This window comes from Abramis brama (genome assembly GCF_963993115.1).
Source record: "Abramis brama genome assembly, chromosome: 5".
Taxonomy (NCBI): domain Eukaryota; kingdom Metazoa; phylum Chordata; class Actinopteri; order Cypriniformes; family Leuciscidae; genus Abramis; species Abramis brama.
Genome location: NC_139967.1, coordinates 44,869,069 through 44,893,104, shown reverse-complemented (window position 1 = coordinate 44,893,104; position 24,036 = coordinate 44,869,069). Strand labels below are relative to the sequence as shown.

Genomic DNA, 24,036 nt, shown 5'->3' with positions numbered 1-24,036 from the left:
ACCCGTAGCGTAAGCAACTTATGCAATACTCGTTCCCTCTTCTAGAGAGAACCGAGTTTACGTTAGGTAACCGAGTACGATTTATAAAGTGAATTCTGCTCAGGTTCTGGCGTAGGCTACGAACGGTTTTATAAGTCTGAATATTTTTTGGCGTACGCCATTTTTGGCTTTCGGGCGCACGTACACTTTTAATAAGGTTCCTACGCACAGTTTTATAAATGAGACCCCTGGGCTGAACTTGCTTGTTTGTTTTATTTAATAACAAAAATGTAAGTTCTATTTCAACTCAAACAAATCTTTCAGCTGTGCTGCCATTCTGGACAGCAGAAGAATATGACACAAGAGAACAACACTGGCTGCATTCAAAAACATTGGCAGTGACTTATTGCCTCGCTGCCCTTTCAAGCAATGACTTTGCAGCCAGCGTCTGCACACAAAGGCGGCGAACATTTTGTTCATGTTCATGCTAGGATGTATTTTATTTTGTAAACAGGCATAATCATGTTTCTTTGTCATATGGCTGGGTTAAAAACAAACCAATTGGGTAAATATTGGACAGAACAGTGTGTTTGTTTGTTTTTTTACCATTAATGGACGTGCTATTCTGGGTTATTTTTGCTGGGTTATTCTTATAATTTCACCTGTGCTTTACTGAAAGAAATAAGAAATAATGAAGAACATGTTTAGACTGTTAAAATAATCATTTTTAATGCTTGTCAACTGACATTCACAAATGTGTTAAAATTGGACAACAAACTGCACATTCAATTTAAATGCAAAAATGTTGAACTATTACATGTTTAACGGTTTAAATACGCAGTGAAATTGACAGAAAATTCAATTTTAAAGTCAGCGAATGCAAAATAATTGTTAAAATATGCTAAAATGTACAGAAAGAAAATTAGTTCTGAACAATGAAATTTATACCATTTAATTCTTAGGAAATTAAAGTGAAATTCACAGATGTGCAAAATTGTTTATTTGGTTTAAAAGTTACTCTTCAGCAACTCAAGGACGTGCGAAGAAACCGAATCGCAGAAGATTCCTTGCCCTCCATTTGGAAGATATCATGCTGCAAAAACTCCCAGGTAGAAGCACAGTGTTTGGGGTACGAGTTGTTCCAAAGCTTGTCCATTGATGATGACAATGGATTGCGATATCTGGGTGTTTCCCATGGCCATGACAAAGGGATGGGTTTTTGTGGACTTTGCCCGGTTTAGAAATTCCACCATGTTCGTTCCAACCTATAAAAGAGAGTAGATACAATACAGATTGTTTCAATGGCAATGGTGTCATTATTCAGTTGAAGTCAGTTCAGTGTTGATTCAATTCAGTTCAATAACTGTGTAAAGTTCATCATGAAATGGAGTTCATCGTGATTTCAACATCAATATTTTTATTTGGCGAAAAGCCGTATAATAAGTGGTGCTTTACATTATTCCTTAAATATCTTGTTTGATCTTGTTTTTTGTAGGATCAAAGTTGCTTAGTGGGAATTGTTTTGAGGTAATAAAGTTAAGTCAGATAATGTACATCCAGTATGGGTGCTGAGCACAGTAAAACAGGGCTATTCACTGCAGTTCGCTCGCCGTCCCCCGCGCTTTCAAGCACGGACCGAGACGAGAGTGAATATGGAAGTAGTACACCTACTCCGTGCAGAAATGGCGAAACTGCTGTGCAAAGGGGCCGTAGAACCGGTACCTCCTTCTCTGAGCGAGTCAGGCTTTTACAGCCGTTACTTCCTCGTGCCCAAGAAGGACGGAGCTCTCAGACCTATCTTAGGTCTGAGATATTTGAACAAAGCTCTCATGAGAAGACTCAAAATGCTCACAACCCGACAGATACTCGCGCAAATTCGCCCGAGGGACTGGTTTATTTCTCTCGATCTGAAAGACGCGTACTTTCAGATTCAGATAATACCCCGTCACAGGCCATTCTTGAGATTCGCCTTCGACGGTCAGGTATATCAATACACCGTCCTTCGGTTCGGCCTGTCTTTAGCACCCCATACATTTACGAAGTGCATGGACGTGGCTCTCGCTCCCCTGAGAAATCGGGGTATGCGGTTTTTGAACTATCTGGACGATTGGCTGATTCTGGCACAGTCAGAGATGGAACTTATATCTCACAGAACAGTGCTTCTCAGCCATCTGGAAAGCCTGGGTCTTACGGTCAACTGGACCAAGAGCTCATTACTGCCCAGTCAGTCAGTCTCTTTTCTGGGGATAGAGCTGGACTCTGTGGCTATGACGGCCCGCTTGTCGACACAGCGTGCGCGCCGTGTTCGACACTTGGCTGCGTCTTTCCAGAAGGGCAGCATAGCTCCTCTGAGAACATTTCAGAGAATGCTGGGCTGTATAGCGTCAGCTGCAGCAGTGCTTCAGCTGGGCTTACTGCGTATGCGCCCGCTGCAACGCTGGCTGAACGCTTGAGTGCCTCACCGAGCTTGGGCTTCCGGCGGCATACGAATCAGAGTGACCCAGAGCTGCGTTTCAGCCCTGGTTAGCGGCCGACTGGTACCAGCGAGAAGTGACGATGGGAGCTGTCTCGTACCGTAAGGTTATCTCGACAGACGCCTCAAACTTAGGTTGGGGCGCTCTTTTCGAGGGCAGACCGGTCTTTGGCCTGTGGTCAGACCAGGAGAAATGCCTTCATATAAACTGTCTGGAGATGATAGCGGTCGAAAACGTGCTGAAGCGTTTCCTCCCACACATACGGGGCCACCATGTTCTAGTCCACATGGACAACATGTCCGTGGTGTCCTACGTGAACCACCAGGGCGGTGTCAAATCCAGGAATCTCTGCAAACTGACAGAACGCCTTCTTGTGTGGGCTCATCATTCGTTGCTCATCGACTGTCCAGGGACAACATCCCCCCGGGAGAATGGTCCCTGCACCCTCAGACAGTCCAGTCACTGTGGCGCTTTTTCGGCAAAGCAGAAGTCGACCTTTTTGCATCAAAAGACAACGCTCATTGCCCGAGGTTCCTCTCGAAGAGCGAGGACGCGCTTGCCCAAACCTGGCCCAGCTGCCCGCTGTACGCTTTCCCTCCGATCTCGCTGTTACCACAGGTAATCAAGAGGATCAGGGAAACGCGCCACTCAGTGCTCCTCATAGCCCTGCGATGGGAAAACCAAGCTTGGTTCCCAGAGCTGATGAAGCTGTCGCACGTAGCCCCATGGCTGATCCCGGTGAGGAAAGATCTTCTCTCTCAAACCGGTGGATCGATTTGGCATCCCCATCCAGAGCTCTGGTCTCTGCATGCGTGGTTAATCAACGGATACCTGTTGCCCTGCCAGAAGGGGTCGTGAACACGATCACACAGTCTAGAGCTCCTTCTACGAGAAGACTCTACGCATCTAAATGGTCAGTGTTCTCCAAATGGTGCGCTAAAGAGAGACTGGACCCACGCACGTGTGGGTTTTCGTGGGTGCTTTCCTTCCTTCAAGAGCTGTTGGACAAGGGCAGGTCCCCTTCCACGCTCAAAGTGTATGTTGCGGCTATTGCAGCGTTCGCGGAGTTGACGCACAGCCGTGCAATAGGAAGGAACGAGCTCATCATCCGCTTCCTTAGAGGAGCCAGGAGGATGAATCCCCCGCGGCCCCCTTCGGTTCCGATTGGGATCTTTCTTTGGTCCTAGAGGCCCTGAAAGTGTATCCCTTTGAACCGTTAGAATCTGTGGACCTAAAGTACCTCTCGCTCAAAACCGTTTTTCTGATAGCTCTGTCATCAGTAAAACGTGTGGGGGATCTGTTAGCCCCGCATGTCTCGAGTTTGGACCAAATGACTCTAAAGTTATCCTCAAACCGAGACATGGTTACGTCCCCAAGGCGATTGGCACTCCCTTTAGAGCACAGATCATCTCCTTATCGGCTCTGCCAGCATCCGATAGCGAGGGCAGTGATAACCTCCTATGCCCCATCAGGGCCCTGAGAGTTTACATCACGCGCTCCGCCGCCTTCAGGCGTTCTGAGCAGCTCTTTGTTTCGTTTGGTGGGCGCACCAAGGGTCTCGCCGCCTCGAAACAGCCTATCCAGATGGATAGTGGACGCTATCGCAGCAGCTTATGCGTCCAAACACCTGCAGTGCCCTATGGGCATCAGGGCCCATTCCACTAAAGGCATGGCTTCGTTGTGGGCTTGGTCCAGCAGGATTTCTATTCACGACATTTGTAGGGCGGCAGGCTGGGCCTCCCCCTCTACATTCGTTAGGTTTTATAACCTGAAAGTTCCCGCCTTGCAGGCTAAACTTTTATCAGTCTAGGTGATGTGTATGTTCTGCCCAGTTGTTCATGTGCAGGCTACTCTCACGTGACTCTCACGTTGCTGGCCGCCTGTTTCCCACATGTTTTTGTGTTCCCCGGGCTTTCCCTGGGACTCATGCAGTGGATGCTCGGCGCGCACGGCGTTGACAAGGGGTTCCCGTAGCATAAGCAACTTACGCAATACGAGAGAACCTCTCGTAAGAGAACGTACTCGGTTACCTAACGTAACCTCGGTTCTCTCTAGAAGAGGGAACGAGTATTGCGTAACCAGCCGTGTTCGCGCCACAAGCTTATTGGCTTCAGTCAATGAAAACCAGAGTTCAGCCTGTTGAGCCGTTCCTTATATACGCTAAGCCACACCCATTCTGGCGGGCTGTGACACGTGGAGGGCGCGAAACGCCCTCATTGGGCGTGACGTCACGCAGGGCTCACCGGTAGGCTGCTGCAGTTGCCGCAGGACAGCAAATGAGCACGCTTATACAGCCTGCTATGGTCTGCTGGCTGCCGCACTGCGTTGACAATAAATACAAAATTAAGGATAATTTTTTGGCTTCAGATCTCGAGAAAAGATGACTTTACCCGTAGCGTAAGCAACTTATGCAATACTCGTTCCCTCTTCTAGAGAGAACCGAGGTTACGTTAGGTAACCGAGTACGATTTATAAAGTGAATTCTGCTCAGGTTCTGGCATAGGCTACGAACGGTTTTATAAGTCTGAATATTTTTTGGCGTACGCCATTTTTGGCTTTCGGGCGCACGTACACTTTTAATAAGGTTCCTACGCACAGTTTTATAAATGAGACCCCTGGGCTGAACTTGCTTGTTTGTTTTATTTAATAACAAAAATGTAAGTTCTATTTCAACTCAAACAAATCTTTCAGCTGTGCTGCCATTCTGGACAGCAGAAGAATATGACACAAGAGAACAACACTGGCTGCATTCAAAAACATTGGCAGTGACTTATTGCCTCGCTGCCCTTTCAAGCAATGACTTTGCAGCCAGCGTCTGCACACAAAGGCGGCGAACATTTTGTTCATGTTCATGCTAGGATGTATTTTATTTTGTAAACAGGCATAATCATGTTTCTTTGTCATATGGCTGGGTTAAAAACAAACCAATTGGGTAAATATTGGACAGAACAGTGTGTTTGTTTGTTTTTTTACCATTAATGGACGTGCTATTCTGGGTTATTTTTGCTGGGTTATTCTTATAATTTCACCTGTGCTTTACTGAAAGAAATAAGAAATAATGAAGAACATGTTTAGACTGTTAAAATAATCATTTTTAATGCTTGTCAACTGACATTCACAAATGTGTTAAAATTGGACAACAAACTGCACATTCAATTTAAATGCAAAAATGTTGAACTATTACATGTTTAACGGTTTAAATACGCAGTGAAATTGACAGACAATTCAATTTTAAAGTCAGCGAATGCAAAATAATTGTTAAAATATGCTAAAATGTACATTTATGTAACTATACTTATGTAAGTAAGTTTAGTTAAAGTCAAAGATAGAAAGAAAATTAGTTCTGAACAATGAAATTTATACCATTTAATTCTTAGGAAATTAAAGTGAAATTCACAGATGTGCAAAATTGTTTATTTGGTTTAAAAGTTACTCTTCAGCAAACAAGGACATGCGAAGAAACCGAATCGCAGAAGATTCCTTGCCCTCCATTTGGAAGATATCATGCTGCAAAAACTCCCAGGTAGAAGCACAGTGTTTGGGGTACGAGTTGTTCCAAAGCTTGTCCATTGATGATGACAATGGATTGCGATATCTGGGCGTTTTAAATTCCAAAATGATATCCCGGTTTAGAAATTCCACCATGTTCGTTCCAACCTATAAAAGAGAGTAGATACAATACAGATTGTTTCAATGGCAATGGTGTCATTATTCAGTTGAAGTCAGTTCAGTGTTGATTCAATTCAGTTCAATAACTGTGTAAAGTTCATCATGAAATGGAGTTCATCGTGATTTCAACATCAATATTTTTATTTGGCGAAAAGCCGTATAATAAGTGGTGCTTTACATTATTCCTTAAATATCTTGTTTGATCTTGTTTTTTGTAGGATCAAAGTTGTTTAGTGGGAATTGTTTTGAGGTAATAAAGTTAAGTCAGATAATGTACATCCAGCCAGTTTTCATCACAAAATAAACTCCTTCGGGTTGATACGAGATCCCTCCACTTTCTGTTGATTACCCTGTTGAAGTTTATTCTGCAATATCAACTGGCTGGATGTACAGTATCCCTTGCTTAATGCAGGCAGTTCCAGTCAGGAAGGTAGATCTCCAGGAACAGGATTGGGCCGCCCTGCACTACACAAAGCATGAGTGTCATGAGAAGCATGACAAAGCAAAAACAACATTGCACACACAGATGTGGCATAAGTGAATGAATCAATGGCTGAACGAATCAGTTGAATTAATGAGCCAATGATTCAGAATATACTCATTCATATATGAGTATATGACTTGTCGCCACCTACTGACGTAACAATGTGGCAGAAAGGAAAAACTGAATTATATTTACCTAAAATCTGAATTAGGTGTATGGTTTCCAGAAACAAATCAGAGAGACAGTTGTTTTGATTAATTGCTCAAAAGGAACTGATCATAAAATTCATGCTGCTTTTAATGCACATTTTAACTCCAATTGCATTTCCTGAGGGAATGTTTGAAAACTTTACCTTCATGGAGAACTGCACGACTGAAATGGCTCTCTAAATGGGTTTTGACCTTGCTCAACTTTGTTGACTGGAACACAGCTGAACTACAGAACGGGCAGTGAAAGTAGTCGCAGCATGTGGTGCATTTCTCCAATTTGGGCAAGGATCTTCCTTTCTGGATTGTTATATGCATCTTGAAAAAGAGAGCTTATTGTTAGAATATTTTGAGATCATCTCAATGAAAATATCCCTAGTGCATTTTTTCATCATCTGCCCAACAATGATCCTAACCAAATCCATAAAATCACTGAATATTGGCCATGCAGAACATCACAGAAACTAATAACACATGATAACCATGGACTGTGTGTGGCGTAGGCCTGCAGATTAGGCCAAATTGTAACAAACTATTAAAACTGCCAAACGTCTCATTCATGATTGCAAAACAACGCCAAAACAACAGGCTAATAACATATTGTAGTGCAACCATGCAGTCAGCGCAGTTTAATAATGAAAGATATTTTATACTTAACTAATATGGTAAAACAATGAGTATTAAGCAAGTTTCACACTAACACAGAAAGCTACAGGTAAATCTTACACACATCAACATGCTTTTGTCATCTTTTTAAGTTTAATTAATGTGCTGGCTAGATTTACTTATAGTCATTAAAACTCAACAAGGATTAATTAAATCATGGCCACGAATTAAGAACGTCGTAGTAATTAATAAAACTACCACACGAATTCTAAATTCGTGGGAATTAATTATTAATTCATAATTAGCAGCTCTTATTTTGGCTATATAAACTTTGCTTCGTTAAAACGTTATAAAATAAACATAATTGAATATCGGTACTCACAGTCTGATTGGTGTCCATGTCGTCCATCTTAAATTAGTGTTTTTGGTGATCCAGTTCGGTAGGTGGTGCTGTCACAAAAAAACTAGGGTCCTGGAACTGGGGTCCTGAAACTGCAGCCTCCTTCTCAAAAACTGACAGTCTGTTTTGCACCAGTCAGGAGAATTCTGTCAATAATAAAGCAAGAAAGACTTGTCATATATCTTTAATGAATATCATTTTTATTATTATTAATTAATCAATGGTTTGTCCACCATTTTATTTTATTTTATTTTTTTAATGTATTAATATGTAAATTCTGTATACTATATTGTATTGGCCTACTACTAAATTTCATTGGTGAATAAAAAAAACGGACAGTCTGTTTATTATATTACATTACATTATATTATATTGTTATAGGCTAAATGTTTAACTCATTACTACAAAAAAAAGAAAAGAAATAAAAATGTGCTACTGAAAAAAAATCTTCATGACCTAAGAAGTATAGTGCTGGTCGAAATTAAATCCGATTTTATGTATTTGTGCAATACAATTTATATATATTTTTAATATATTATCTTATTATATTTGTATATAATATATTATATTTTAAAAAAATATAAAAATATATATAAATATTAAAATTATATTGAAACACATTTTATGTAATGTTTAAAATTATTTTTTAAATATATTATTCTAGCTATCATAATGTAGATAAATTTAAACATGGCCTATTGGTATCAGGCCTTTATTTAAAAAAAAAAAAAAAAAAAAAACCCTAATACTATTAACACAGATTTTGGTGCTCAGAACTGCAACAACAAAAGTTCACAAAAAGGGATTTTGAATAAATATTAAATTTGTGTGAATATTGAGTTGTGTTGCATTTTAGAGCCCATTTCAATAAGCGGTTGACAGAAACCTCTGGTGGTGAGATGAACACACTGCACTGGGTGTCACAAGCCCATTTCACCGTGAAATAATATATTAGACAAAATATGTCCCACAACTTCACCTGTCATTAGTTGTTAAAAAAGTAACAAGTAACGTTTAAAATAAAGGCTCCTTTTACCAAATAAGAGATTTCATGTAAAGCTATAGGCTACTACAATATGGCCAAAAGTTGTTATTAAATGATAGAAATGAATTAATTTCTATCATTTAATAACAACTTTTGGCTGGTCTAGCTGGTGGAAAAACCAGTTCAAGCTGTGTTTTGGAACATGGTAGCTGGTTAGACCACCCAATACCAGCTTATGTTGGTTAGACCACCTAATACCAGCTTATGTTGGTTAGACCACCCAATACCAGCTTATGTTGGTTAGACCACCCAATACCAGCTTATGTTGGTTAGACCACCTAATACCAGTTTTTGCTGGTAGCGTTTTTTTGGGATTTTCTTTTGCTGAGAATTGTAACCAGTTAGGGTTTGAAGCTGTTTTATGTTGCTGGTCACTGATTTAATTTAGCTGCTAGTTACAACACCTACCCTAGGCTTATGATAAAACCAAACCTATGCTTTAGGAATGGAGCACACAGACACAAATATACACATTCAAGAGGAGAATTACATTTATTTATGTGAATTTCATTCTAACATCTTTATTAAATCAAACAACCTAATAAAAAGATGAAATAATAAATACAAAGATGTGGGGGTTTTTTTGTATGAATTTGTATGAAATTATTAATTATTTGTAAGCTTAAATCAATACTACTTAAGAGAAAAATAAATGTAGTTTATGAAGTGAAGCAAGCAATCTACTTATTTGGCTTTTTTGACTTTTTTGTTGATGTCTTGAATTTCTTCTGTCAAGTAGCGGCCAAGCTTCACTGTTCTGGCCTTCAGCTCTGCTTCCTCCAAATTTTTGCCCTCCAGACACTTTTGAAAGCAACCTAGGAAAAAAATACATATACAAGAGAAATCCTTTAAGCCTTGACTACCACAAATATCTATAGATGTTAAGATTAAGATTATAAACATTAAGCATATTTATAGACATACTGTAAATTGAAAGATTTAGGCCTAAAGTTACCTTTCATCAACAGAATCTGTCCTTTTATGAAGCGTCCTTTCTGCAGGATCCAGTAAGTGTGAGACGAGAAATCCGTCGTATTTTTTGGGTCAAAGTGTTTAATGTCTTTAACATTAACAACGTCTTTAACTCCATCGTCTAAATAATGTACATATGCGAACATTTTGTATTAAAAACGCAGATATCTGAAGCCTTCTCCGTGTCTGATAGAAGCCGATTCGAAAAGTTACCGTTAAATACGTGACGTGCATATGCGCGCGCCACTTTGTGGCTCGCGCAGTAGTTGTCCATGGATACGCGCAGTAGTTGCGCATGGATACACACATTCAGGTTTTTTTTTCAAGTGAATTAAAGCTCCACCAATGTAAGTGACAAAAACAATCTGTTACTCTTATATTCCTCCCAAATTTTTCTAATTGTATTTAATTAACTTTTATTAATTAATATTTTTTGACAAATGTAGTTGACCGTTAGATGGCGCTACCAGCTATTTCTGACAGATACTAGAGGTCCACAAAGGCTATGATTCTCACTATTTACAGAGACTCATGGTGGTGAGTGAAAAGTCTACTAGCTATTCTGTTTAATATTGTAGGATATCAAATAAATAAAAATAACAATTTGTTCAGCACAAATATGGTAGGCCTATGTATGTCTCGTTGCAACCTTAACACGTTACATTGTTTAACAGAGTTTAAGAACCAGACAACAACAGAGGGACTAAAATGAAGAGGTATAAGCAGTACCTGGAGCCAGATACTACTTATCTGTTGCCAAGGACAACAAAATTTAGATCAAACACTTATAGCTCCAACAATGATGCACCTGGACCATCTTGAGCACCCTGAACTAGAGGACAGAAATAGTGTAAATGGCACTGAAGTACATAATGAGGAAGAAAGTGAGACAAATGAAGCAAGCGACGGAGAAGCAATGGAATTGGAGGAAGGAAACTGTGTAGATGGTGACAGTGAAACGGCAAGTGATGGGGAAGTCACTGAAGCCGGTGAAAGTGATGAAGGCAGTGATGTTGAGGAACATGATGGAGAAGAAAGCCAGTCATTTGCACATGATACTGGTCCAAAATTTGATGAAAATCTAAATGTCCCAGTATGCAGATTTCTCTCAATTACAAAGGCTGAACTCCTCCTGCTGCTCATAACATTCACACTAAGGCACAATTTATCATTTGCTGCACTGCTTGACCTTTTGAAACTGATTAATTTTGTTTTCTCTAAAACAGTACTGCCAGCCAGTAAGCACATGCTTAGTAAGGTGTTCACACACTTCAGTCAGAGAACAGAACTTCATTTCCTTTGTACATTCTGTCAGTCATATCTTGCAAGTCATAAAAACAATAATCAGAGGAAACACTATGTGTGTTCACACTGTAAGAAGACAAACAGTACCCAAGATCTGAAAAGCCAGAGTTACTTTGTAACTTTACCAGTTGATTTACAGGTTAAGTCATTCCTTGAAAATGACAACTTCAGAAATTCACTCAATTTGAGATTTACAATAGCAACATCAGAGAACGTACTCAGGGACATTTATGATGGCGATATGTACAAAGAGCTCTCGCGCCCAGGTGGAATTCTGCACAATAAGGATAACCTTTCATATGTGTTCAATTCAGACGGAAGTCCCTTGTACAAAGCCTCAGGTACATCAATCTGGCCAATACAGCTGGCTATTAATGAAATTCCACCTGCCGAATGTAGAAAAAACATGATACTTGCTGGTTTGTGGCATGGGAAAGGGGAACCGAGGATGGATATATTTCTTGACAAATTTGTAGAGCACGCAAAAAAATTGGTTGTAGATGGGGTAATGTGGTGGAACAAAATCACAAATTCATGGATAAAAAGTAAACTGGTAGGGTTATGCTGTTGTGTGGACTCTGTTGCTAGACCCTTGATGCAAAACCTCACTCAGTTTAATGGCTACTATGGTTGTGGGTTCTGTTACCATCCAGGAAAATATATCTGCGGAGCAGTCAGGTACCCTGTTAGTGAAGAGCAACATGCTGACAGAAATGCATCAGAAATGATCCATGACATGGAGGAGGCTGTTAGAGGTGGACATCCTATCAGAGGGGTTAAGGGCCTATCACCATTGGTCAATTTACCATATTTTGATGTGGTTCATGGATTTGTGCCAGATTATATGCATTGTGTTTTACTTGGTGTGACTAAACAATTGTCAAAGTTGTGGCTGGAGGAATATGGTAGCGAGTTCTACATTGGCTCTCCGGACAATCAACGTGTTATAAATGGACGCTTGTCTAAAATAAAACCCCCTCAGTATATTCGCAGACTCCCCAGGGATCTCAGTGAAAGAAAGTACTGGAAGGCTGCTGAGTGGAGAGCTTGGCTTCTTTTTTATGCATTGCCTTGCTTGAAAGATATTCTCCCATCAAAATATCTTTGCCATTTTGCGCTATTAGTGTATACCTGCTTCTGAGTGACAGCATTTCAAAAGATGATGTAAATGCAGCAGACCTACTACTCCTTGAATTTGCATTTCGCTTTCAGATGCTGTATGGAGAAAAGTCTATGACATTTAATGTCCACTTACTACATCATTTGTCAGCGAGTGTGAAAAATTGGGGACCTCTTTGGGCGCATTCAGCCTTTAATTTTGATAAGGGCAATGGAAAGCTTGTAAGACTTGTTAAAAATGCCAGGGGAGCACCACTTCAAATTGTTAACAAGTTTATAATGAGTAAAACTCTTCCCATTTTAGCTAGCACAGACACAATCAGCGAGAGCGTACTCGAGTTTTGTAAAGATGTGACTGAAACAAACAGACTTAAGCATTCTGACTCAGTTGGTGATGTCTGTTTACTTGGCTCTGCTGCAGTTTTGACACTCAGTTTTGAGGAGGAAGTTTCTGTGAGGCAAATTGTTCAAAACATGCCTATCGGTATAGAGTGTAACGTTTACTGCCGACTAATAGTGAACACTGAGGTCATTCACTCCACAGATTACCTAAAACCAGTCAGGTCAAATGACAATGTAGTGGTCTTGAAGGATGGAACATTTGGCATTGTCAGCAAGATCTTAACTTTGAGAATTGAAGAGTCAGAGAGATGCATTGTGCTGATAAAAGAAATATGTCCTGTTGATGTGCCCCTTTTGCAGAATGGAAGATCAAGGGTTTTTCTTCCTTACATTTTAGTATGCTCTTCTTATTTTGGTCAGTTACGGGCAGTTTCACCAACCGAAATAGTGAACAAATGCTTGCACATTAACTTCACCAACGAAAAATACATCTGCATGTTTCCAAACACTATTGAAAGGGACATTTAATCTAATTGAAAATATAAATAAGACGCTCTATAACAGCACCACAAAATTACTGTAAAAAGTTAGCTTACACATATGATAATGTGTCACATGTGTTATGATATTTTTTAAACAGTAAAACTTTACTAAACAGTAACTAGGTGCAAAAACAATTATTTTAAATAATTATAGTATGTTAGCATTTTATTTCAACTACAGTATTTTATTGCATTTTACCTATGGTATTTAGCATTTAAAGGTGCATATATACTCTGTATTTTTTGTCTTAACTATGTATGAATTATATTTTTTAAATATATGTTTACCTATTTAACTTAATATTTAAAATGGCATATTTACGCTGTATTGCTTTGCTTTGTATTCTTACCTAGTATGAATTATAATTAATTTTTTACATTTGTTTCATTTTATGTTTAATTTTTTTAATATCTGTTTACATATTTAACTTAGTATTAAAAATTGCATATTCACTAGGCATTTGATCTGTATTTATTTTCATCTTACTTGTGTATGAAGTATGATAATTTTTCATCATTCAACTGTTTCATTGTCTTTAATATAGCAATTTCACAAATTACTCAAAGCATATTTTACATTAAATGTATGGTGGCGAGAGCTCAACGCGCTGCAACTGAAGAAAACACATGCAAATTAGAAAAACACCAGAAAATTAAGAAAACTTCTTCATCAGTTTGACAACACACTGCAAATACTCACAATTCATAGACGTATTGCAGATGAGCAAACACTAACTAAAAAATACTCCCAGATGTAACACGCACATCAAATAGACATCACAGAGATGTACGTGTGCTATCAGAAATGGTTCCACCAGCTCATCCAGGTCCCCACCAGCTTAGCCAAACTGGTCCACCAGCTCATATGGTCCCCACCAGCTGGTCCAAGCTGGTCCACCAGCTCATCCAGGTCCCCACCAGCATGGACCAGCTAATGACCAGCATGGACCAGCTAATGACCAGCTTGGACCAGCTAATGTCCAGCATGGACCAGCTAATGACCAGCTTGGACCAGCTAATGACCAGCTTGGACCAGCTAATGACCAGCATGGACCAGCTAATGACCAGCATGGACCAGCTAATGACCAGCATGGACCAGCTAATGACCAGCATGGACCAGCTAATGACCAGCATGGACCAGCTAATGACCAGCTTGGACCAGCTACCAGCTTGAGCTGGTATTAGCTGAATTCTCCAGTAGGAGAATAACAGATTTTTATAATTAATTATAAAAATCTGTTATTTTTATATTGTTTTGAAAGTGTGGTAGGTGAGTGTGCAATAATTCCCAATGTCAAATTTTTTCTCCTTTCAAAATCATTATATTAAAATTTTCTAAAGTTATAAATGCGAGCGCGTTGGGCGCGATGCTTAATCAGTCTCGCGCTAACTTACACGATCGACATCATGGCGTCTTGCGCTGTACAGCTGGTGAGCATAAAGTCTCCGAAATGTAACTTAAGTACTCATTTAAACGTGTACGCGTTTTATAATCTAATAACGTTTGTGTTGTTCTGCCTGAAATAACCTTTAAATGCCTTTGTTCATTTACTGAAGCGATTTCACGCCGAAAGTTTAACGGCGTCAACCGTAATGATGTGGTTGTGCCCCTACAATCATTTATTATTGTTGTTTTTTTTACATTTTACCAGATTGACAAAGTGACTAGGAGGAAGGGGGAGAAAAATAAATTTGAAACAAACATTTTGAAGGACCCTTGTATAAAGCACCCTTTACAAAACAGGTGTGTTCAGGCTGATTAACGTTTGAAAATGTGTTGAGACATACTCTCTCTACCATGTCTGATTGACTTGCTCTTTTCTTGTTCCTTATGTCATGTTGTACTGTGTGTAGATGGGGTCTCTGGTTCTACAAGCACGATAAGAGCAAAATGTGGCAAGACAATCTAAGGCTCATCACCAGGTTCGACACAGTTGAGGACTTTTGGGCGTAAGTTCACGGTCACGTGTTTGCAATTAGACAAAACAAACCCAGTTGTCCATTTGCTTTGAGAACAAGGGTTTTCAAACTTCTTGGAGTCTTTTTTCCAAATTTTCCAAGGACCCCCTCATAATTATAACAGTGATTAAACCCAAAGTTAATGAGGGTGAGAGTAATAAACATAATATGGACAGTCGGATTGACAGGGTTATTAACAGAACAGTTATTGTAAGGGAAGGTTTATCACTGAATTTTAACGTACTTTATCTACTCTTTGAACCGCATTATGGCAATAATGAGCACTGTAAACCGCTTTCTTACCTGTAACGTTACATGACTGCGTTTTGCTGACGGACCGGCAGTTTCTTTCAGTTTTTCCCTCTGTGTTCATGGTCATCCAGTTTGAAATGTTGATTACAAACACAGAGGTTTTTCAGATTTTCCGTCGCAGTGCGCTATCCATATTAACGATATTCTGCTGCCCTTTAGTCTCCATCACTGGAAACTAGAAATAACTCACTCCCGCTTAATGTTTACTGTTTGAATTAAATAACCTTTATGACTAAAAGTTTGCTAAGAAGTATTTCCTAATATAGCAAGGCAGTATTTGACGCTAGTTAACATGCCCAGTGTGTTATGGGTGTAAAAGTTTTCTTACCTAATTGACAAAAGTGAAGACAACAGCCTTTTTTTCTGATTTCAAAAACCCATTTTGCCAGCCGTGAAGTACTCCTTTAAAAGTTATAGTTACAAATGCTCAGTTACAATTTACACATTTCAAATAATTGACAAAATACCAGAAGTCATGCATTTCACGGATGAGGGTTGTCTGTTTCACAGACACCGCATACGAAGGTCATTATAGGCTAAGGAATAGAGTTCACTGCTTATGTACCATCCTGGCATTTCATTTTCCCTCACGGATAATGATTCTTACAGTTTAACCTGTTACCCCTGTTTTTAGCACGACTATGAAAATCACGACAGCCTTGCATTAATTAGGGTTTTCCTCCACTTAAACACCCAGAGCCCATAACTGAATGAAAAGCAGACATTAATGAAAATTCTCTCCACTGTTATGTGAAGTTAAACCTGTGAATTCGTCAACATGTTGTTAATGACAATTCCAAAATAACCGTTCTATCCCCTGCTTTGATTTTGCATGTTTTCTTGTTCATATGTTTAATTATGTTAATGAAACAGTCGCTGTTCAAATATTGAAGACTGGGTGATAGGCACTTTTGAATTAAATATAGTTATTCAAGGATTTGATTTTCAAAAACATGTGGTAAAAGGTTACAATCCTCAGGCTTTTGGCACCATCTGCAGGTTAACCATTACATTTTAGAATGACTTTGTAATTTTTTTGTTGATGCATATTTTTATTTTTTATTTTATTACATATTTATTAATTTTACCAGTATTGTGCAATAATATCATAAGATGTATTCGTTATCAGAGTTTTTTTTATCTGAGCATTATTGCCACATTATGTATGTAAAGTCATTTAAAAGGCTTAAGATTTAACCAAAAAAAGAGTTCATTCAACATTTCTATTGTTAGCAGATTGTGTACTTTGTCTTTTTCGTATTTTTAATCTTCCTGGGTGTAGAAGCAGCAGCAATATGGGATGTTTATCATGTAACGCAGTTCAAATCGCATTATATGACGATAATTGCAAAATGACCTTTTGGCCAAATTAAGCAACCTTTCAAACACCCACAGCAAACCTGGAGCTCTTGGGGAAATAAAACATAAAATAATTTTTATTACAAAATTTACAGATTTCATTAAATATTACTAAATGTTAATTAAAAGGGAACATTTTAAATAATCAGAGAAATCATAATTGCGTATTTTTCCCGAATCGTTCAGCCCTATATCAGTTGGATTAATTGCTGTGGTTGTAATCCTAAGAGCCTAGGTGGTTCTTCACCGGAAGGCATCAACCTCTACACTTGATAGACATTTGAATTCTCCTCTAAATATGAAGGTGTTTGTCAAATTCATCTGCAAAATGTTTTTCTGTTTCAGATTATACAACAACATACAGCTGCCAAGCAAACTGTCCTCTGGCTGTGACTACTCGATGTTCAAGGTGAATCTGGTGTAACTTGCTTCGTACTACTTTTCTTCAGTTTATTTAACATTGTGCATATCTATGGAAGCTTGTTTCCGCCACAGAATAAAACATTTTAAAAGATAATTGCGACTTTTTATCTCACAATTGCGACTTTATATCTCGCAATTCTGAATTTATTTCTGATTTTGCGAGATATAAATCAGAATTGCGAGATATAAAGTCAGAATTGCGTGAAATAAAGTCGCAATTGCGTGAAATAGTCAGAATTATGAGATATAAAGTCAGAATTGCGAGATATAAAGTCAGAATTGTGAGATATAAAGTCAGAATTGTGAGATATAAAGTCAGAATTGTGAGATATAAAGTCAGAATTGCGAGATATAAAGTCAGAATTGTGAGATATAAAGTCAGAATTGTGAGATATAAAGTCAGAATTGTGAGATATAAAGTCAGAATTGTGAGATATAAAGTCCAATTCTAAGAAAAAAAAAAGAGACTTTTTTTTTAACCTCAGAATAGTTTATATCTCACAATTCTGACTTTATATCTCACAATTCTGACTTTATATCTCGCAATTCTGACTTTATATCTCGCAATTCTGAGTTTATATCTCGCAATTCTGACTTTATATCTCGCAATTCTGACTTTATATCTCACAATTCTGACTTTATAACACACAATTCTGAGTTTATATCTCGCAATTCTGACTTTATATCACGCAATTCTGACTATTTCACGCAATTTGCGACTTTATTTCACACAATTCTGACTTTATATCTCGCAATTCTGAGTTTATATCTCGCAATTCTGAGTTTATATCTCGCAATTCTGACTTTATATCTCACAATTCTGACTTTATAACACACAATTCTGACTTTATATCTCGCAATTCTGACTTTATATCTCGCAATTCTGACTTTATATCTCGCAATTCTGAGTTTATATCTCGCAATTCTGACTTTATATCACGCAATTCTGACTATATTTCACGCAATTCTGACTTTATATCTCGCAATTCTGACTTTATATCTCGCAATTCTGACTTTATATCTCGCAATTCTGACTTTATATCTCACAATTCTGACTATATCTCGCAATTCTGACTTTATATCTCGCAATTCTGACTTTATATCTCACAATTCTGACTTTATATCTCGCAATTCTGACTTTATATCTCGCAATTCTGACTTTATATCACGCAATTCTGACTATTTCACGCAATTGCGACTTTATTTCACGCAATTCTGACTTTATATCTCGCAATTCTGACTTTATTTCTCGCAATTCTGACTTTATATCTCGCAATTCTGACTTTATATCTCGCAATTCTGAGTTTATATCTCGCAATTCTGACTTTATATCACGCAATTGCGACTTTATTTCACGCAATTGCGACTTTATTTCACGCAATTCTGACTTTATATCTCGCAATTCTGACTTTATATCTCGCAATTCTGACTTTATATCTCGCAATTCTGACTTTATATCTCGCAATTCTGACTTTATATCTCGCAATTCTGACTTTATATCTCGCAATTCTGACTTTATATCTCGCAATTCTGACTTTATATCTCGCAATTCTGACTTTATATCACGCAATTCTGACTATTTCACGCAATTGCGACTTTATTTCACGCAATTCTGACTTTATATCTCGCAATTCTGACTTTATATCTCGCAATTCTGACTTTATATCTCGCAATTCTGAGTTTATATCTCGCAATTCTGACTTTATAACACACAATTGCGACTTTATATCTCGCAATTCTGAGAAATAAAGTCAGAATTGCGAGATGTAAACTCGCAATTGTGAGATGACAAGTCGCAATTATCTTTTAAAACGTTTTATTATGTGGCGGAAACGAGCTTCCATACATATCTGTCCCGTTAATGACTGAAGTATTGTTTACAGTGAAAAACATGGCTGTCTACATTTAGTTCTGTTAATGTCATTTTGTTGGCTCTCAAGAAATGTAATTGAATCATTCATATTACACTTCCATAGTGACTCTTTGTAAAGCATTTTCTTTGTTTCTTTACAGGATGGCATAGAGCCCATGTGGGAAGACAGAAGTAATAAATGTGGTGGCCGCTGGTTGATTACTCTAGCCAAGCAGCACAGACACACTGAACTTGACCGGTTCTGGCTGGAAACGGTCAGAAACCATATATTTCCTTGCTTTATTTAACCTTTGGGATTTAATTGTTTGTCTGTTGGAAAAAGTTAAAATTCTCTTCTTTCTGATTGTGAATGATCAGAACTTATCGTGTGTATGAAAATATTTATTACTTTATGTTCAGAAAGCTGCTTTTGTTAAAGCCTGAACTACAGCAAAATGTATGCTGAATATACGTTTGTTCTTGTGGCAGATGTTGTGTCTTATTGGAGAGGGCTTTGGCTCCTTCAGTCGGGATATCTGTGGAAGTGTAATCAATATCCGAGCCAAAGGGGACAAAATTGCCATCTGGACCTCCAATGCTGAGAACTGTGAGACCGTTACATACATTGGGTAAGCATGCTTTTAGTTCTGTTGTATAAACACAAGCATTAGCCGTTAAATCCTGCTTTTTATGGCCAACACTTCTGCTTTATTTATTTATCAGACAATATGAATTCATGTATGGAAGCTTGTTTCCGCCACGAAAAAAAAAAACTAAGGTAATTGTGACCTTTTTATCTCCCAACATGTTTTTTTGTTTAACACACAGTTGTGAGTTTACATCTCATATATACGCCACCTCCACCAGAATTGTGAGTTAATATCTCAGCATTTTGATGAAGAAAAGTCATAATTATGAAATATAAACATGCAATTCTGACCTTTTTTTTACACTTTGGAATTTTATTTCTCCCAATTCAGATTTTTCGGACTCAGAATTGAGATATAAACTCGGAAAAGCGAGTTTTAAAGTCCGAATTGTGAGAAGAAACTCGCATTTGTGAGAGAAAAAAAGGGTTAAAAGTTGCAATTACCTTATTTTTTAATTCCGTGGCAGAAACAAGCTTACATATGAATGAGGGCATATCTGACATATATTATGACGTGCGTTTGAGTTTTTTGATTTCAGATATTTGGACATCTTTTGAATTATGTCAGGCAGAGCCAGATGTAAGCATTTGACCACTCATGGTGCTGTAAACATTAATGATCATGAGAAAGGAATTTGTGCCTAGCAACCTAATGAAGCTAATTATCCATCATATCAGACGGATGGGGAACAGCCTGCAGTCCTCGGCTGCTAGGATATACTGTACAGCTGCGAGATTCCCAATGCTCTGAATCTAAAGTGTAAACAGTATTTGATCTAAAGCATTTTCTACTAAATAAGTCAGAGCAGATTTGGGTTTATCATTGTTTAAGGCACACTTGCTACTGTAGGGTTGGGCATTGACACATTTCATGATTCGATTTTGATTCACAAGCTTGCGATTCAGTGTTGATTAATTTGGGAATGTCTCAGGTACAGTACATGGCAAATTTGTGGCACGCCACAAAGTTTTGTTCTTTCATCAACTGAAAACAGCATAGTAGAGCTGTACAATTCTGGATAAATTGAGAATTTAGTTTTTCTTGTTTCAAATAGAGATCACAATTCTCCTGATGAGTTGAAAAAGTTTAATTTTTTTTGAATGAAGGATTCAATGACTTGCTCATGAAGACTTCACTTGTTTCAATACTGGATGAATCAGCCTTTGTTAAATGTATTTGTCATTGAATCATTCATTCAAGGGATTCATTTAAAGTCACTTGTCGCCACCTACTGGTGTAACAATGTACTTGATACTATCTTCATTTGAAGCATCAAGTTTTTTTCCAAAAGGTGATCTGCTCTGTTTTGATAGCCTCCATAGACATCAGTGTTTATATCTGAACTATAAACTTTTATTCCAGTACTTCTGTGATTTAATTTGAGTATTTGTAACACATAACCATACTGTGATGTTGAAAAGACTGTTTGTGAAGTTGTTTCATACCTAAACATAACTGCTTTCTCTGGCTCAGCTGCAGCACCAACGCAGATTTGAGGTTCAATAGACACCGGTGAATCGCTGTCATTTAGGAATAAGATCGTGTAGGTGTTCGAATCAAGATTGTGATCAGTCGTGCAGCTTTACAGCATGGACTAAAAGATCAATTCTTGGGATTTAAGAATAGATATCAGTTTATCAAAATGAGAATCGAATAACATTGAGAAATCAATATTTTTAACCGAGCCCTAGTACTTGCCTTGCGCAGCAATCTTCACTTGCAGACCACAGAAATCAGGAGTAAACATTTGCCACTGTCGCAGATCTGTTGGCTGTTCTCCACCAAAAGCATCAGTACATGAACCTGATGGCCAGTGGAGTGAGAAAAAGGAGGTGTGACTTGGTAGTATTTAGTGTGATGTTGAACAGAAACACTCAGGGGTTTTGGTGACATTCCAGATCCCTTTACTTTATATAAAAAAAAAATAAAAATAAAAAAATGCATTTTCCAAAAGGTCCGCAATCTCAGCAATGCCATTTTGGTTTCTTAAAGAGCTGTTTTTAAAAAAAACTTATTTTTTTTTCTTAGTGTGAAGGACATTTTTAAAATCTAAAGAACCCCTTTTCACTATAAATAAACTTTTGTGCAATGAAAAGGTTCCATTGATGTTTAATGCTTTTCATGGAACCATAATTGCCAATAAAGAAGCTTAAAAAAAAAAAAAAAAAGTTCCCTAGAAGACTTGTCTGCTCTACAAGTTGTTCACTTCTCTCATATTGCTTCCCTTTCAGTCAAAAGTATAAAGAAAGTCTTGGACTCCCGCAGAAACTTGTCATTGGATATCAAGCCCATGCAGACACTGCAACTAAGAGCAACTCCATAACCAAAAACAAGTTTGTTGTTTAAAAGTGGGCTTTAGTTTGATGCTGTTGCAGGGGCCTGGATGTTTATATTGATTAGTATTCTTGTATTCAGATGTTTTTTGTTACTTTGTGGGGCTGTAACTTGTGGCATTTAAATTCACATAATATGCAAGACTTTGTAAATGTTTTAGTTGTACTTTTTTTGTGGTGGTGAAAGGCTGTAAAATGCTAGACCTTCTTCTTTTTTTTTCTTGAAAATTAAAACTTGATCTACTTTTGCAAATGTTTCTATGGCTGTATGCTTGTGTACAAAGAAAATGCTTTGGCTATCCTTTAAGTTAAAACAAGTCTTAAAAATATGTTGCTCTGTTCATTTTAAAGAAGGATGGATGGATGGATGGATGGATGGATGGATGGATGGATGGATGGATGGATTGATGGATGGATGGATGGATGGCTTGTGATTAATTGGAAACAAGGAACAACCCTTTGGTATTATGGAGTTTATTTCAATAAGTTGATTTTTGTGAGTTATCAGTGAATTGGTGTCCATGTAAACATGGCCATCATCAATGTCACAAAGTTGCTTATTTGATTAGTTACCTGGAGTGTAGAAGCTAATCTTTCATTAACGGTTTATAATAAGGTCTCATTTGTTAACATTAATGTACTGACTAACTATGAGCAATACATTTGTTACGGTATTAATCTTTTTAATGTTGGTTAATAAAAAAAATTGTTCATGTTAGTTAATGGTACTAATACATTATTAAAATCAATTTGTTAAATGTTGAAATAAACTAAGAGTAATAAATGCTGTAGTAGTATTGTTCATTCTTAGTTTTTAATTATTGTTAATTAATGAAACCACATTGTAAGTTGTTCCCAATCTTTTTTAATTTCTGTCCAGTGTCCAGAACATTTCTTTGTTTAAAGGAATTTGAGTCTTAATCTTAAAGCTCTTGAGCATGTTAATTAAAATATAGTAGTATTTTGATTAAACGCATTTCTCAGCACTTAACTGTGCTGGTGAAATGGCTTTAGTGACTAACGAGCCTGGGTTGGTACAGAAAGGCATGGTTCAACAACAGTAACCATTTGTTGAATTATATTAAATCCTCAAAACAAAGCTTGCGTGTGTTTTGAGTGCTTGCTTGTCATGATCCTGCCAGTTACGGTGTCTATTTGCCTGTCTTGTTGGCAAAGGCAATTTACACTAACTCCGCCCACCAAAGTCTGGTTGGGCCACACAAGATAAAAAGCGAGTCTGAATACGCCTTTTGCCAAAAAAATATTTGAAAAGTGGAAATAAAGTGCCTAACGACTGTTTAATATCGTTTAGGGGAAGGTGTTTTTAATAATTTAGTCATTTTCACTATTACTGCATCCTTTTAATGTACAACAATACTGAGGTGCAAGTAGTATCTGCCAGAAATGGCATCTAACAACTATTTGCGCTTTCTGCTACATAGTGTAAATGGAATATATCACTATATTCACTTAGTGTAAATGGTATCTATAGATATTTGCACTTAGTTTAAATAGCATCTATTGCTAAGAAAATATGCTATTTTCACTTAGTGTAAATGGCCGCTGCCTAAAAATAAGCACTTTTAAAGTTGAAACTAGTTGCTACTTTTGGGTACAGTTTTTTTATTTATTATTTTAGCCTTTGTTTCACCATAAGAAATGCTCACTTCTGTTTTTTTCACTGGTGTCCCTGTTTTTTTGTGTGTGCAAATCTGCATTATGGAACGCCTTTTATTCTTTTGGGTTTGAAGTGTGGTGACCATTTTAATATTTCAGCCATGTTGTTGGAGGTGACTGAAATAGGAGTGACCACAGGATGACCAAAACCAGCCAGAGGAAATGGACTGATGTCTCAGGTTAATGTTTAACCCTTCTCATAGGAACAGCACACACAGTCACAGCACTCAGCATTAATGGAGGAACTCAAAAAATGATCTAACATTCAAAGTAGAGGCAAATAATGATTCACAAAATTATGGTTCAGCACTACCAACAGTTGGTTGTT

At 37.8% G+C, this 24,036-nt stretch overlaps 1 protein-coding gene across 1 annotated transcript; it reads left to right on the top strand.

The window, feature by feature from the left end:
- Positions 1-14,533: 14,533 nt before the first annotated feature.
- eif4e1b (eukaryotic translation initiation factor 4E family member 1B) lies at positions 14,534-22,315 on the top strand. The gene is made up of 7 exons (XM_084113415.1): positions 14,534-14,574; positions 14,796-14,887; positions 14,998-15,093; positions 17,119-17,182; positions 19,210-19,323; positions 19,538-19,677; positions 21,930-22,315. Exons 1-7 carry the CDS (start codon positions 14,551-14,553, stop codon positions 22,042-22,044), a joined length of 645 nt encoding a protein of 214 aa, XP_083969541.1. The 5' UTR covers positions 14,534-14,550; the 3' UTR covers positions 22,045-22,315.
- The last annotated feature ends 1,721 nt before the right edge of the window (positions 22,316-24,036 follow it).